General features: G+C 41.2%; 1 protein-coding gene across 1 annotated transcript in view; it reads left to right on the forward strand.

The window, feature by feature from the left end:
• SPAG1 (sperm associated antigen 1) overlaps positions 1 to 17,172 on the forward strand; it is a 69,737-nt gene that overhangs the window by 30,862 nt on the left and 21,703 nt on the right. The window contains exons 10-12 of the mRNA XM_059394929.1: positions 635 to 794; positions 13,017 to 13,379; positions 13,671 to 13,770. Coding sequence (XP_059250912.1) covers positions 635 to 794; positions 13,017 to 13,379; positions 13,671 to 13,770 — 623 coding nt within the window. The remainder of the gene's footprint in view (positions 1 to 634; positions 795 to 13,016; positions 13,380 to 13,670; positions 13,771 to 17,172) is intronic.

The following is a 17,172-nucleotide window of genomic DNA, read 5'->3' on the forward strand; positions in this document are numbered from 1 at the left end:
TTTTGCTATATACATATTTTTCATTCTAATTGGCATAAAACATAAAACTTTAAACATAAAACTTTAAACGTTAATCTAAAAAATATGTGTTGTATGATTTTATTTTTATAAAACTATCTCTGTACGTATGTGTCAAAATATATTAGAATATGTCAGAATGTCAGAATGACACTGTTATCAGAGTGGCAGAATTTAAGATGATTTCTTTTTTTCATGCTCATTATGCTTTTTTTTTTTTAGCAATGGACATGTATGATTATAATCAGACAAAGCAGTGAAGTTATTTGAAAAAAAAAATCCCCATAAAAAGTGTTGTCCTATGTATCTTTATTAACTTTCATTTTTTTAAAAGATTTTATTTATTTATCCAACAGAGAGAGATCACAAGTAGGCAGAGAGGCAGGTGGGGGGGGCGCAGGGAGCAGGCTCCCTGTTGAGCAGAGAGCCCGATGTAGGGCTCTATCCCAGGACCCTGAGATCATGACCTGAGCTGAAGACAGAGGCTTAACCCACTGAGCCACCCAGGCACCCCATCTTTATTTATTTTTTAGTATTTTCATATAGCTACCTGACAGAATGGTTGTATTTTTAATTAAAGGAAAACATTTCCTTTAACATGGTGATTATGTTGCAGAAGACCTTGTCGGAGGTTGAGAGAGATCTGAAAAATTCTGAACCTGCATCTAGGGCTCAAACCAAAGGGAAGAGAATGGTTATCCAGGAAATAGAAAACTCAGAGGATGAATGTGGGAAGGACAGCGGAAGAGCCCAGGAAGACGGCAGTGGAGATAAGAGTAAAACATTTTTCCTCTTTTGGTTACGCAAAAACATCCCTTTTTATATGGGCTGGCTCAAATTTCCTATTTCTACAAAAATTCTTAGTCTGCCAAAACTTTCCTAGCTGCACCATGTAAATCCACAAATAAGTTTGTTCTTTTTTCTTAGAAAGGGAGAGAGACAAGGGGAGGGGCAGGAGAGGGAGAGAGACAATCGATACCAGCAGCAGAACCGATCTTATAACCCTGAGATCATGACCCAAGCTGGAATTAAGAGTCAAACACTTAATTGACTGAGCCACCCAGGCGCCCCAAATTTTTTCTTACTGTTTTTCTTAATACAATCTCCCCAACCCATTTTTTTGCTTAACCTGACACCTTTCCTCTAGTGTTCAATTCAGTTCTTGTTTATCATGGTATGTTGACATTATTGATAATTTGCAAGTTAACCTTAAATCCCTCTCCTAGATGATTGTTTTGTATCCAGCTACTTGGTTGTCAACCAGATGTGTTTTCTTCACAGGGATGAATGCATTGTTGGGAAATTGCTTATGTGCCTCTCAAAAAAATTTTAAATATGCAAAAGAAATAGGTATAATTTCACTTCTGGTACCATTTTTTAAGAGAATCTAGACTAGATAAACTTCATTTTAATAATATATAGTAATGATAGTTATATCACCTTTAAAGGGGAAGATGCACCTATTCCCATAACAAGGGCAGGGGTACGAATTTACCCCTTTTCTGAGAGCTCCCAAGCAACCAAAGGGAAACTAACAGTTTTGAAAATTATTCATAGGCAAAAATTAACTTGTAAGTAATTTGACAGAATATTTTAATTTTGAGAGAAAAGTATAAAATGTTTAGCTCATTCAACTTAAAGTAAAAATTTTAATATTTTTAATACAGAAATATAATGTAAAATATACAGCTCAAGACAAAATATCAGTGCAATCAGGGTAAAGAGAAAGGAACAGAAAAGAAGGGGGGAAGAGCGAAAAGGAATCAGAGTAAGAGCACCATGGAGATGGGAAAGGAAGAGAGGGCATCAAAGGAATGAAAAAGGGGGAAGTTAAAGTAAACAGTTTTTCAAGGATTGAAACTCATCTTTCAGACAGATTTTAAATAAATTCTGGCAACAAATATTGTTCTAAGGGTTTATATTTTATCTTAAGATATCAAGCCAAGTATCTTAAAGAAAATCATTTAATATCTTACCTGGGACAAAATACAGTATAAACTAGATCAGTTGATCCTATTTGTAAATTATTATTTAAAAATTTACACAGACTAAAAGTGGACTTTTTTGCTATACAGTTCTAACAGGTATAAAATCACATGACAGGATATAGAACAATTCCATCATGTCAAAGACTCCTACTTGCTCTTTTTTTTTTTTTTAAAGATTTTATTTATTTATTTGACAGACAGAGATCACAAGTAGGCAGAGAGGCAAGGAGAGAGAGATGGGGAAGCAGACTCCCTGCCAAGCAGAGAGCCCAAGGCAGGCCTCAATCCCAGGACCCTGAAATCGTGACCTGAGCCAAAGGCAGAGGCTTAACCCACTGAGCCACCCAGGGCCCCCCTCCTTGCTCTTCTTATGGCCAAATTCTTTCCCCACCTGAAACCTTGGTAACCATTGGTCTGTCAAAATTCTTCAAATTTTGGGGGGGCTGGGAGGGCAACACAATTTTTCTCCCACAGGGACTGTTATGACAATTGTTAGACCACCTAGGACTTGTCCCAGAAGTCCTTGGGGATTTCTTTTTTTTTTTTTTTTCTCACTCTCTCCATTATTAAGCTTGAAAAGTTTCTATTGATCTATATTCAAATTCACCAATTTTTTAACTCTCTGATCCCAAATCTACTGTTGCTCCTATTCAGTGAATTTTAAATTTTGGTAACTGTGTTTTTCCATTCTAAAATTTCCATTTAGTTCTTTTTTTGTTTGTTTGTTTGTTTTTTAATCTTTCAATTCTCTGCAGTTTTTAAACCCTTCTATCCACTTCAGGAGTGTTTGCCTTTATTTCTTGGAGCATGGTTATAATAGTCACTTAAAGGGTTTGATAATTCACATCTGTTTTAACTGGGGTCTGGTATTTCTTAATCATCTTTTCCCTTGCCAAATGTGGAGATTTTCTTTCTTCCTAGTTTATTAGATAGTTTTGTCTTGTATACTAGCAATTTTAAGTGTTATGATATGCGATTTTCAGTCTTACTTAAATCTTATGGAGAATTTTTTTAGGCAGTTAATCAGTCTGGTTAGGTTTGGGTAACAGTTTTCCTGCCCGATTTCTGTGGACTGGGATTCTAATGTCAGTTTAGTTTCAGAACCTCTGCAGTGCTATTTGGATCTGTCCCATCTGTACACCACTCAGGGACCAGCCAGGGTCTGGGCAGTGGTCTTTCCCTGTAATTCACTTCTCAAAACATTTAGCATGATGTTTAGGGTCACTATGCAGACGGATTGCCTGGAGGGTGAGACCAGTTCATATGCAGTTGTTATCTTGAGTTTCCCCTTCTCTGTGATTCTTCCCCACTCCTTCTGGTGCCCAGAGGTTTTCCTTCCTCTTCCTCCAGCTAGAAAGGCAGACTTTTACTTTCCCCTTTCTACTGCACACTTCCCATGACCCTGTGTCTCCAGGATTGAGCAGCAAGAGGACAGAGAAGAACAGCAATGGGAACATTCTCGGGACCACAGTTTCTCCGACCAGAGATAAGGGTTTCTCTCCCTCCAGATTTTACATGTACCTACTGGCTGTCATGACCACTGCAGCTGATGTAGGATTAGCTGGGGGTTGGGATTGGACAGAAAGGAAAAACAAAACAAACAAAAAAGAAACCAAGATTTTGACACCAGCTCTGGGTTTTGGACAGCCTTTGGACCAGGATAGGAGATGACAGAGGAAAGAAAACGGAGCAGCTCACTGCTGGTCTGGTGGTATTTCAGGTTCTAGGCCTTTTTCCCAGCTAGCCTGCTACCATTTATTTTTCAGGGTCCTCCTGTGGCTATTCCATCAGTTCTGTCTCGGGTTTCTAGTTATATTGAAGGGGAGAGATGGGTAGAGTGTGTTTATTCCATTTTGACATAACTGCCTTTCTCATTACTATTTTTTTGAAGGATTAGCACATTTGAAGAACTACAGGTTGCTTAAATAGGTTATTTTATTTAATCCTCAAGGAAGCTGTAGCCCACACTTTTATACATTAGGCAATGAAAGCCTAGAAAGTTTCAGTTATTTGCCACATTTTCATGGGCTATTAATCACATGGCTAGGGTATGGGCCTAAACCTGTGTGACTCAAAGTCTGTCTCATAAAAGTGGGTAGTGGATGCCAACTAGGAAAGCATAGGTTCCATAAAATCCAGACTGAATGTCACCAGGCTGCCTTGTCAAACAAACATGTAATTTGGTGTTTATCTCCCTCGTGCTCACTGGTATTGTACCAACAACACTTACCAGAAGCTGAACTTATGTTGAAGAGCAAGTGAGTTAAAGACTACTGTGATTATTTTTTATTTAAAAAAAAAAAAAAAGGAGCATAGGAACTGAATAGACAGTTTTCCAAAGAAGACATTCACATGGCCCATGGGTATAGGAAAAAGGTGCTCAACATCACTAATCATCAGGAAAATGCAAATCAAAACCACAATGAGATATCACCTCAAATGTGTTTGAATGGCTGTCGTCAAGGAGATGGGAGATACAGGTGTTGGTGAGGATGTGGAGAAAAGCTAACGCCATGCACTGTGGGTGGGAATGCAAACTTTTGCAGTCACTATGAACAACAGTATAGAGGGTCCCTCACAAGATTAAATGCAGAGCTACCCTATGGTCCACCCATCCCATTTCTGGGTATATGTCCAAAAGAAATGAAAACACTGTCTTAAAGAGATATCTGCACCCCTGTGTTCATGTCAGCATTCTCAAGAGCCAAGACATGGTAATGGTGCAGGATTTCTTTTCCTTTGGTGCTCGCGGTTCTTGGTCATGCCACTTTGAATTATGAAGGGGTAGACCAGACAGAGTGGTGAGCAGCAAAGCAAGGTTTATTGAGCTCCCAAAGAGAGAGCTCCCAAAGAGAGAGGGGACCCGAGAGGGTTGCCACCAGAGTTTCTAAGTCTAGGGGTGTTTATGGGCTTGCTGGTGGGCTCTTTTAATCTGATTAACCCTCCACCTGGGCCTTTCATCCAATCAGGCTTTTGTCATCTGTCACATGGGAAAGGGTGGAAGGCTCCATCCAGTGTGGTGTAAAATCCTTTTATGGGTGGTTTCCTCTTAGAGTGGGGAGCTATCCTTGTCTCTTCTTGCCTTTCTTCCAACTATCGTTCATCAGTAACAACCGTTAAGTGTCCTTCAGCAGATAAATGGAGACAGAAAATGTGAGACACATACTCACCTACACTAGAATATTAGGCGACAAAAAAGAAGGAAATCTGCTGTTTGCAAAAGCATGTGTGGACCTTTAGGACATTATGCTAAGTGAAATGAGTCAGAGAGAGATGAATACTGTATGATCTTATATATGTGTAGAATCTAAAAAAATCCAAACTTGTAGAAATAGAGAGTAGAATGGTGGTTGCCAGAGGTGGATGTTTTGGGAGTAAGTTGGTTAAAGAGTACAAACTTTCACCCGTGAGTAAGTTTGGGGAAGGAAATGTACAGCATGGTGACTACAGTTAACACTATGATATTGTATACTGGAAAGTTGCTAAGAAAGTATATCTTAAATGTCCTCATTACAAAAAAAAGTTATGTGAGGTGATAGGTGTGCTAGGTAACCTTACTGTGGTAATCATTTTACAATACATATCTGTATCAGATCACCAAGTTGTACCCTTTAAATGTATACAGTGTTCCCTGTCACTTATATCTCAAAGCTGGAGGTGGGGGTGGAAATTCTAAAGGCCCTCCTCCCACAAACAGATAAACAGGAAAGGGCTAATCATTAAGCAATGAGTAATATTCTGTGATTAGAAAAGTGAGTCAGCAAAATTGTTGTGTAATATCATTTAATAGGTTGATGTTTCTCTCTGAGTCAGGTGTTAACCCTAACATCAAAACCACAGAGAAACAATGTTCCTGTTCAGATCTCCAAGCAGCCAGAGCTTTAAGAAAACCATTTCTTTTTTTCCTTTTTTTTTTTTGAGAGGGAGAGCATGTTGCTGGGTTGCTGGGTTGCTGGGTGGGGATGGGGGGAGCGGCAGAGGGGGGAAGAGAGAGAGAATCTTAAGCAGGCTTCAGCCCCAGCATAGAGCCAAACACAGGACTCCATCTCCTGACCCTGAACAAAATCAAGAGCCGATGCTTTACCAACTGCGCACTACCCAGATGCCCCTAAGCGAATCATTTATGATCTTGGCATTTGTGCCCCTCAATAATTATTTTGTAGATTAAGGAATACATAAAAATATGTGAAGTTCTGAAAAGAAAAATGTCTTGATAGGAATATAAATTTTAAGACTAGTTAGTTCCCTTTTATCAGGAAAGCAAATCAAAATTAGGTGGAATAAATGGCTGGAAGCCCAGAAGTAGTCCTTTTAAAACGAAATGAAGTCAATAGGACTGTCTCATGCTCACCTCTACCAAGGTCCATTGTTAGAGGACATGTACAAAGAGGTCCTGGAGCCTTGGACAAGACAGGAGAAATGCAAGTCACTTTTAGGCAATCCTATTAAAGCCCAGAGGAAGGTTATCAGGATGGGATCCTTGCATGTGTTTCCCCTTCCCACCACATTCCAAGAAAGAATTCTTGGTCATTATGGGGTATGGTGCAGGGAGCGCTGAAGCCCCTGGGAAAATGCAGCTTTGAGTGTTGTGTGAGCTCAGCTGATAACGCTGCTCCCCTGCCACCGGGGCTGGGCAGGCCCAGCTCATCCCGGCTAAGGTATGACGTAGTCAGTACAGTTGGTTAAATAGACACTGATCCCTGGCTCTGTATCAGGTACAGAGACAAGACAACTGACACTTGTCCTTCTAGGGACTCATCTGAAGGAATACCTATTTGCCAGGCTGATTAGACCCAAGGATTTGAGTTCCTGGGCTTTCTTGGGAACTCCCCATCACTTTGAGTTTTCCTTCCCTAGTGGAGAGCACTGAGAGCATCAGTGTACCACTAGCTGTCAGAGACTTTGGTGTTTATTCTGTCTTCTTACAGAGTCTGGGAGAAGTAATCACAGGAAAGTAAGCATCTAACCTCCCTTGTTCTGCTGATGCTTAATCCCTACTTAAAAATGAAATATAAGAAGATTAAGTAGTAACTTGCAAGCTGAAGAATAAAATAAAGTTATTTCTTTTGTCTATGTCAATTCTTTGGTGGGATCAGGAAGGTGGAAGGGTAGGGATTTCCAGGAGTTAAAACAGTAGATAAAATCAGGCGCCTGGGTGGCTCAGTGGGTTAAAGCCCCTGCCTTCGGCTCAGGTCATGTTTCCAGGGTCCTGGGATTGAGCCCCTGTATTGGGCTTTCTGCTCAGCAGGGAGTCTGCTTCCCTTCCTCTCTCTTTGCGGGCCTCTCTGCCTACTTGTGATCTCTGTCAAATAAATTAATAAAATCTTTTTAAAAAATAGATAAAATCATGAAAAGAAAGGTGAATGATGTTGACTGGAAAAGTGAAAAACCAGGGGCGCTCTGGGTGGCTCAGTTGGTTGGGCATCTTCCTTTGGCTCAGGTTGTGATCCCAGGATCTTGGGATTGAACTCCGCAGGGAGCCTGCTTCTCCTGCTGCTCCCCCTGCTTATGCTCTCTCTCTCTGTTAAATAAATAAAATCTTTAAAAAAAAAAAAAGTAAATAATGAATACTGTTATGCTGAAAATAAATAAAAAAATAAATTTTAAAAAAAGTTCATTTACAAAAAAAAAGCACACACACAAAAATAAAACAACAACAACAAAAAAAAGTAAAAAAAAATACAAGTGAAAAACCATTATCAGTGAGATGCTATAAAAAAATTAAAAGGTAAATGATAAACTAGGACAAATGGCAAGGGGTCAATAACCTTAAAATACGAAGAGCTTTTACAAAATAATAAGAAAATGTTAAAAGAGCCCAGTACGAAAATGAACAAAGCATATGAACAATTAATCACTAATGGAGAAATTAAATGATCAACAAATTTTGTATTGCTAACAAAAAAAGAAAATTAAAGGTAGATTTTTTTTTCTCTCCCATCAAATTGACCTAGATGGAGGATTAAAAAAAAAAAACCTACAAACAACAGTAAAGTATCCTTTGTTGTCAAGAGTAAAATGGAAAAACAGAAAAGAAAAAAAAAAGAGTAAAGTAAAATAAGCATTCTTTTTTTTAATTGAGATATAATCCATATTTCATAAAATTCACCCTTTTCAAAAAATTTAGTGGATTTTAATATATTCACAAGGTTGTACAACCATCACTACCGTCTAATCCTGGGATATTTTTATCATCACAAAAAGACATCTCATACCCACTAACCGTCACATCCATCACCCTCCTTTAATCTACTTTCTGTCTCTGTGGCTTTGCCTCTGCTGAGAATCTCATATAAATGGAAACATAACATATGAGGCATTTTGTGTCTGGCTCCTTTAACTGATCATAATTTTTTTAAAAGATTTTATTTATTTATTTGACAGAGATCACAAGTAGGCAGAGAGGCAGGCAGAGAGAGAGGGGGAAGCAGGCTCCCCACTGAGCAGAGAGCCCAATGCGGGGTTCGATCCCAGGACCCTGGGATCATGACCTGAGCCAAAGGCAGAGACTTTAACCCACTGAGCCACCCAGGCACCCCTCACAAGCATAATATTTTTAAGGTTCATCCATGTTGCTGCATGTATTGGTACTTTATTCCTTTTTATTGACAAATAATACCCCATTGTATGGATAATACCACATTTTCTCCATCTGTTGATGGACACTTGGCTTATCACCACTTTTTTGGCTCTTCTGAATAATGTGGCTATGAAATTCATGTACAAGTTTTGTGTGTGTGCATGTTTTTAATTTTCTTGGGTATATAACTAGGAGTAGAATGCTGGGTTATTTGGTAAATAACTCTTGTTTAGCTTCTTGAGGAACTTCCAGGCTGTTTTCCAAAATGGCTACACCATTTTATAGTCCCACCAACAATATATGAGGATTTGAATTCCTCCACATTCTTGCAAATGCTTGCTATGGGTTGCCATTTTGATTATAGCCATTATAGTGGGTGTGAAGCGGCAACTCCTATAGTTTTGATTTGCATTTTTCTAATGACTTATTACGTTAACCATTTTTATGTGTGTATTATTTTTATTTGTGTATCTTCTTTAGAGGAATGCTTATTCAAGTCCTTTGCCCATTTAAGAATTAGCTTGTCTTTTTATAGTTCCATTATGAATATACTTTATATAATCTGGATACTAGACTCTTGCAGGTAAGATATATGACTTGCACATAATTTCCCCCTTTCTGTGGGTTGTGTTTTTACTTGCTTGATAATATCCATGTATGCAAAGTTTTAAAATTTGATGGAGTTCAGTTTATTTTTCTCTTTTCTTGCCTGTGACTTCAGTGTGCTAAATAAAAATCAGTCATCAAATCCAAGGGCATGTAGATTTACCCCCATGTTGTCTTCTAAGAATTTTGTGGTTTTAGTTCTTATAGTTAGGCCACTGACTTATTTTGATTGATTGAGGTAGGAAGGAGTCCAACTTAGCTTTTTCTTCAGCATGTAAAAATCTGGTTGTCCCAACACCATTTGTTAGCCTCTGCTTTTCCCACTGAATGGACTTGACATCCTTGTCAAGAATCAACTGGCCATAGATGTATGGGCTTATAGAATCTCGGTTCTATTCTGTTGGCCTTGATGTCTATCCTTAGGTCAGCACCACACTGTTTTGGTTACTGAAGCTTTTAGTAAATTTTGAAATCAGAAGTGTAAATCCTTTGGTTTTGTTATTCTTTTTTAAGATTGTTTTGATTACTCTGGACCCCTTAAATTCCATATGAATTTGAGAATCTCCTTTTCCATTTTTGCATAAAAGCCTATAGAAATGTGATAGGGGATTATGTCAGATCTGTAAATCACTTTGGATATCTTTACACTAAGCCTTCCTATCTATGATCAAGAGATATCTTTTCATTTACTGGTTTTTATCCAGTAATTTATAGTTTTTTACATACAAGTCTTTCACCTCCTTGGTTAAATGTATCCTTAAATATTTTATTCATCTGGATGCTACTGTATATGGAATTGCTTTTGTAATTTTCAGATTGTTCATTGCTGGTGTATCTTGTACCCTGAAACTGCTGAATTTGCTTTTTAGCCCTAGTAGTAGTAGCAGTAGTAGTTGTGTGTGTGTATGTGTGTATGTGTATTCTTTAGGATTATATATACCCCCAAATATAAACACATACACATAGACACACCCATATATATAATATAAAATATATGTAATAATCATGTTATCTATTAATAAATAGTTTTACTTCTTCCCTTCCAATATGGATGCTTTTTTATTGTATTTTTTTTTCTTCCTAATTGATCAGGCTACAACTTCCAGTATAATGTTGAGTTGCAGTGGTGAAGACAGCATCCCTGTCTTGTTCTTGAGCTTTAGGGGAAAGCTTTGGGAATTTTACCATTGAGTATGATGATGTTGATTGGGTTTTTCATGAATGTAGTTTATCATGTTGAGAAATTTCACTTGTTTCTAGTTTTCTGTTTTTTATCATGAAAGGGTGTTGGCTTTTGTCAAATGCCTATTCAGTGTCAGTTATGGTCATGTGGTTTCCGCCCCCCCCCCCCTTATTCTATTAATGTGGTGTGTTCTATGATTTTGCACTGTTGAACTACTTCCTGGGATAAATCCCACTTGGTCATGGTGTATAGTCCTTGTACTATGCTCTTGGATTCAGTTTGCTAGTGTTTTGTTGGGTATTTTTGCATCTACCAACTACTCAAGCTACTGAAGCCTACTGAACTAAATCCTCATGGCTTTAGATCTAATGGTCGTTGGTAGGCCTTAGGCAGCTGAGGCTGCTGGCCATCCCTTCCTTTGATACTTAACTATTGTTGACTCCCTCCTCCCTAAAATATTCTTTCTTGGTTTCTGAGGCAGTACTCCCTCCTGGGCTTTCTCTCATTTCTAGATACTCCTCCATCTCCATTGAAGATTTTTCTTATTATCATTCTTTATGTGTTAGTATTTCTTAGGGATCCTTCCGGAGATCTCAGTGACCTCTTCCACACCCAGACTCTAATGATCCTATTTATATCAGCAACTCCCAAGTCAACTGAGACTTATCTGAAGACTCAAGATAGGCCACACCTCTGAACTGCATTTAGAGCCACCTTCTGAACAACTCTTCTGGAATGTCCCACAGGTAGTACAGTACATGCCAGGACTCACAGGTCTTTCAGGATCAGGCCTTGGCTTACCTTTAGAGACTATCAGAGTTGTTCAAGGACATCTCAGTCTTAAGGAGAGAGGTATGGCTTTTAGTTAATTTTGGTTCATTTCATTTGAATTCCGTAAACCAGTTATGCTGATTTCTAGCTCTCTTGGCTCTGGGACAGCCCTTAGCTTTTCCCTTCTGTCTTTGTTGCCTCATTTATAAAGTGGGGGAGATAATACTAGGTGTAAGGATTAATGATAATGGAAAATGGTATATGTAAAGATCTTGACCCATATGATGTTCTAAATGATCTGCAGCTCTTTAGTAACAGTGCTGGTAAGATGTGAGGGGATAACATACAAAGGAGTGGAGAATAATACTAAATTGTCTATTGTTTTTGCTGACAGGAATCTGTGCTTTCATCTGTTTTTATGCTGGGTGGGGACTTGAGCAGCAGATACCAGACAAAGAAGACTGGAGTCTTGCTCTGATAATCCTACTGGTTCCAATCTGGGGATTTATTGTTATAACAAGATCTTTTTATTGCTTTCATAATGAAGCCTCTTTTGTTTATTACACTATATAGAAACTCATATTTACTAATTTGTGTGTTTTTATATTGAATGATTGCCTTAGGTTGACCATCCACTGATTTTCATTTAAATACTGGTGGTTTTCAATTCTCCTTGTCCTTGTGGTTCAAATCCTGGCTTTACCACTCCTGAAACACAGTGGAAAATACATCCACTAAAAAATCAGATTAGAGGGGCTGGCTTAGTTGGGCTCAGTGGTGCGGTCTGCCACTCTTGATCTCCAGGTCTTGAATTCAAGCCCTGTGTTTGGCATGGAGCCTACTTTAAAAAGAAATCAGATTAGAATTTGTTGGCAGTCTCTGTACCTAAGTGTATTTTTTTTTAAGATTTTATTTATTTATTTGACAGACAGACGGATCACAAGTAGGCAGAGAGGCAGGCAGAGAGAGAGAGAGAGGGAAGCAGGTTCCCTGCTGAGCAGAGAGCCTGATGCTGCTCAATTTCAGGACCCTGAGATCATGACCTGAGCCAAAGGCAAAGGCTTTAACGCACTGAGCCATCCAGGTGCCCCATGTACTTAGGTGTTTTTTAACAGTGCTGTGAAATAACTGCCTTGTTTTAAATATTGGTAAGACACCTATCCGTGAAATATTTATACATCATTTTCATATTTAAAAATAATAGATTCAGTAATCAGTTATTAAAGCTATGATTAATGCCTGAAGTCTTTCGATCAAGATCAAAGGAATTTAAGCTTGAGTAAGGTATTGTAATGGATGTTTTTTAAGGCTCACTTAAAAAACTTGGGGCCTATATTATGTAATTTCTTTGCTAAATTCATTTAAAAAGACTTAACTCACTTGGATTTTATATCACTTTCAAATTATCTTTTTCTCCCAGTTCTTTAACATAAGAAAAAGGGCACCCCGTTCTTGGGTGCAATGATCGTACTCAAGGTTTGGTAACTTCATGCACTCATAAATCGGAAATGGGAGAAAGGTACGTTTTTGTAAGCTGTACCTGCCACGGATTCTTGGACTCAAGGAATGATTCTGAGGAGCCGTGCTCGCGTCCCAAGCCCATCGGCGTTCAACCAGTTAACTACGGGGTGGCTCGGTGCGCGGCCCGGGGAGCGCAAGGCCCCGCACTCGGCCCCGCGGTAGACGTGCCCCTGGAGGTGCCGGGAACAGCGCTGCCCCGCCCGCGGGGGCGGTGCCCGCCGGGCCTCCGCCGCGACCCGCCCCCGCGAGCGCTACAACGCGCGTCTGCGCCGGGCTCCCCCGCGGCCGCCGCGGTAGGTAGTTTCTCCTGATGATGCAAACACTCGCTTCCCGCATCCACTTCCCACAGAGGCCGCGGAGCCGGCGGGACCCGGGAGCGCCGCCGAGCCGCGCGCCATGGGCAACATCCAGAAGAAGCTGACCGGCAAAAGCGAGGGCGGCAAGCGGCCCGAGAAGGGCGCGCCGCGGCGGGGTCGGGCGCCCGGGGCCGGCGCGGACAAGCGGGGCCGTCTGCGGGCCCCAGCGGCGGCGGGCAGCGGGCGGGGCGCCGGGGACCCCGCTGCCGCCGCCGCCGCCCCCGCGGGCCCGGTCCCCGCCGCCGCGCTCGGCCCCGCGGACCTGAAGAGCCAGGGCAACGAGCTGTTCAAAAGCGGCCAGTTCGCCGAGGCGGCCCTCAAGTACTCGGCGGCGGTCGCGCAGCTGGAGCCCGCAGGTAGGCGAGGGGCGGCCGCCCGGATGACAGGCGCTCGCGCTGGTGCGGACGGGGCCCAGCGCGCGGTGGGACGGCCCCGGGCGAGCGGCACCCTGGAACGCGCAGCACGTGCCCGGGCGGGGCGCGCCTGCGTCTGCGTCCGTCCCTCGCGGGCTCGCCCTCTGCGGCCACTGCGGGCACCGGGCGGCCTGTGGGACCGCAGTGCCCCCCGGAGACCTCAGGCGTCCGCCTGCTGCGGAGCCGGGATTGCGCTAATGGATTTTAACCGTGTTTAATGAACTGTGATTTTAGGAAGCGGAAATGCAGAGGATCTAAGTATCTTATATTCAAATAGAGCGGCGTGTTACCTAAAAGAAGGAAACTGCAGCGGCTGCATTCAAGACTGTAACAGGTAAACGGCGCGTTTTCAGGTTTGTCAGCAGTGTGATGAATGAATGCAGTATTTCATTGCTTAATGAATTTTCTGCAGGAATCTAACTTCTTAGAGACTTTAAAGACATGTTAATTGAATTCTACATAAAAATGATAAATTTTTCTCCTTCATATATACGAATACAATTAATAGAAGACTGCGAACTCTTTTCATTTCCACAGCCACCACCTTAATCCATGCTCTTTTCAGGTTAGTTCTAGATTTTGGAGAAGCCTTGCATCTAGTCTCTTTGGCTCCTCCACTGTAGCATCAGAACAACTTTTCCTGAAGCATTATTTTTGTGGTTCAAACAGGTATTCCGTGGCTCAGTGTGGTGTTGCAGAGAATTATAAGCTCCTCTTACAACTTGACCCCCCCCCCCCCCCAAGCTTTCTGCTCTCATTTGGGCCACTGTGATGCCCTCTGCCCACGTTTGCCTTCTGAAATCCCTGCTCAGTTGCCGCCTCTTCTTTGCCTTCCTGGTCACCTCAGGCTCCCTGGTCCCCTGCATGGCTCTAACCGGTACACTATCACTCTCACACCTGTGGGTACTTGCGTTGTCCACTACACTGGATTTTCAGCTCCGTGAAGTCAGGACCCATGTTTCAGACAGCTTTGCATCCCTCAAGCACTGTAGGCAACCATGGTACTCAACAAGTTACATACTGAGGTTGGTGAATGTATTTACATGAAAAATTTGTTCTCTTCCACCATCAAGTAGTAAGCCTGTTTCAGAAATCCTTTGGAAAGAAGCTACTAGTAGTGCATCTAAAAAATAAGTTGTGTGTTCTGGCTTGACCCTCACAGTCCTGGTTTACTCTTCTTGTCTGGCAAATTACTAACATCTCCCCTTTTCACTCTCAGAAGCCCTAGGTTGAACAATAACTTGTGTGGACAACCTCATTATAAGATGAACAATTTATTATTTTTTTTCAGTGTTAGTATCAGTGTATTGATATGGGTAAAAACTTGCTACTATCTGTGCCTACAGTTTAAATATAAGGTGTTGGGACGCCTGGGTGGCTCAGTGGGTTAAAGCCTCTGCCTTCGGCTCAGGTCATGGTCCCAGGGTTCTGGGATCGAGCCCCGCATCGGGCTCTCTGCTCAGCAGGGAGCCTGCTTCCTCCTCTCTCTCTGCCTGCCTCTCTGTCTACCTGTGATCTCTGTCTGTCAAAAAAAAAACAAAAAACAAAAAAAAACTTTAAAAATAAGGTGTTGAGGGGCTTGGATTTTTTTTTTTTTGCAAGTTTTACATATTCAAATTTAAAATAAATACTATTTATATTCACTTGGCCCTGACTCTAGACCCCATCCACTGTTGGGCTGGCTCAGATTGATTATTAAATTTTTAGGAGCTGGTTGAAGTTAAATTGGTAGCTTGAAATCTGCCATGGTTGGAGTACTGACACGATGAAAATTGGCAAGCACCTCAAATCTGGGTTTTTCTTCTCAGGAGAGCTGGTTGGTAAACATTTACCACTGCATTTAACTAATAAGACCATACAAATTTGTGGAATATCAAGCACATTGTGATAGGCAGCACAAGTGTCTGTGGCTAACACGTTAACCTTTAGATTTATCTTGGGTCTTCCTAGTGAGGGAGTTCAGAGCTACGGTTAAAATGTGGGAACCCTACAGTTAGAGCTACAGCAAAACAGCGGGCTCACCTTAACCTTAAGTGAGATGGTTTAAGGTAGCATTTTCTTGCTAAAATTTGTTGTGTTTCAGTGTACATCTGGGAGGAAGTCAAAGACGGGATTCCAGCCCCGGTGTCTAAGAAGGCTAGAATGGAGGTTTGTCTGGAAGGAGAGCAGGAGACTGGCTTTAGGGTGGGGAGGGAGATGGGCGGTGGTTTAGTTAAGATGTCCTTAGATAAGAGCTGTGTTCTAGGCCAAGGAATCCTGTTTTGCTGGTCAGTACTGACCTCTATGGAGCCCGACCTACTTAGGTGTTTTCTTGATACCTGGCATGTGAGTCCCAACCTAAGGGGCATGAGGTGATTTTACTCCAAAGCAGTGAACCTCAAACTACTTTTAATGCTAGAAACCGTGATTTTCTTTTGTGAACATGTTGAAATAAATGTATTTTAATCTGTATGAACCAGCAGTCATTTAGTAGCCAAAGTAGGACTATTTCCTTTTCACTTAAAGAAAATTCCATACATTTTCATGGAAACCTATGTTTTAGTTTTTCACTGAATTGTCTCCCCTCTTTGGAGAGTTGTTTTGTGTGCCATGAACCCTTATTCCAAGACAAGTCGTAATAGGAGTCAAACTTCAAGAAAAAACTAAAATAAACTCACGGGGGCAAACTTTCAAATAAGGGAGAGAGGGGAACCTGTGAATTAACTTTCATAGCTTGACCTATGAAGAATAACTTTTGATACAGTTTGGGGGAAAAGTGTTTGATTTTACACATCTGAACTCCTGGGGCCTGCTCTGAAACACTTCCTCTGAGGTGTGTCCCAGGGGTGTGCTGAGAGGATGGATCATTGTTAGGAGAGTAAGGGGCTTCTGAGGAGCTCAAGGGGACTCTGGGCCTTGCCCCTCTCCAGACCACAGCGTCTCCATGTTTCTGTTTTAGTCTTCAAGGTGAACCATGAATCAGGGAAAAAAGTTTAAAACCATTGTCCTAGAAATTGCTTTATGTTTTCAGAATTGTTTATCAGCTAAAAACAAAAACAAACCCTCTTTTCCCATGCTAGAGAACGTTTTGAGGTTATCTACACTACACCAAAAAAAAAAAAAAAAAAAAAAAACAAACCTTCCGATGACTTTCCATTGAGAATAATTTGACAGATTGACTAAAAATGAATGTTGCCTGGTAATTCTCTGCGTTTGCTCCTTTTTTGCTGCTCTCTGACAGGCTTCAAATTAAAACTCGGCAGGGTCTTAACTGTATTAACTTGAATAGTTAAGCCTTTGTGAGCTCTGGCTTAAAAATTCTGTTTTTATGAATGAATGCCCCCCCTTAGTGGAATTTCCATTTATAAGCTCATGTTCATTTTCAGGATTGTGGTTAAAGAGAAAAAAAAAACCTTGCATTTACTGGGCTGGGAGTGCTGAAAATTGAATGCATCGTCTCAGTGTTATTTTCTGCGCCTACCTGGGGTCCGTCTTCAGTGGCTGACTAGCACCTTGGGTATTGGAAGTCTGAGGGGACATGGGATAATTGTGGTGACATTGGGTAGTTGTAGGAGTATCATACACATTTGTCATCTTGGTTCATGTTGTTAATATCCCCTAAGTATGAAACAAAGCTAGATTTAAGGCAATGGTAAAAGTGATAGATCCTTGGGGCATCTGGGTGGCTCAGTGGGTTAAAGCCTCTGCCTTCGGCTCAGGTCATGATCCCAGGGTCCTGGGATTGAGCCCCGCATTG

Source organism: Mustela nigripes, chromosome 3 (assembly GCF_022355385.1).
Source record: "Mustela nigripes isolate SB6536 chromosome 3, MUSNIG.SB6536, whole genome shotgun sequence".
Taxonomy (NCBI): domain Eukaryota; kingdom Metazoa; phylum Chordata; class Mammalia; order Carnivora; family Mustelidae; genus Mustela; species Mustela nigripes.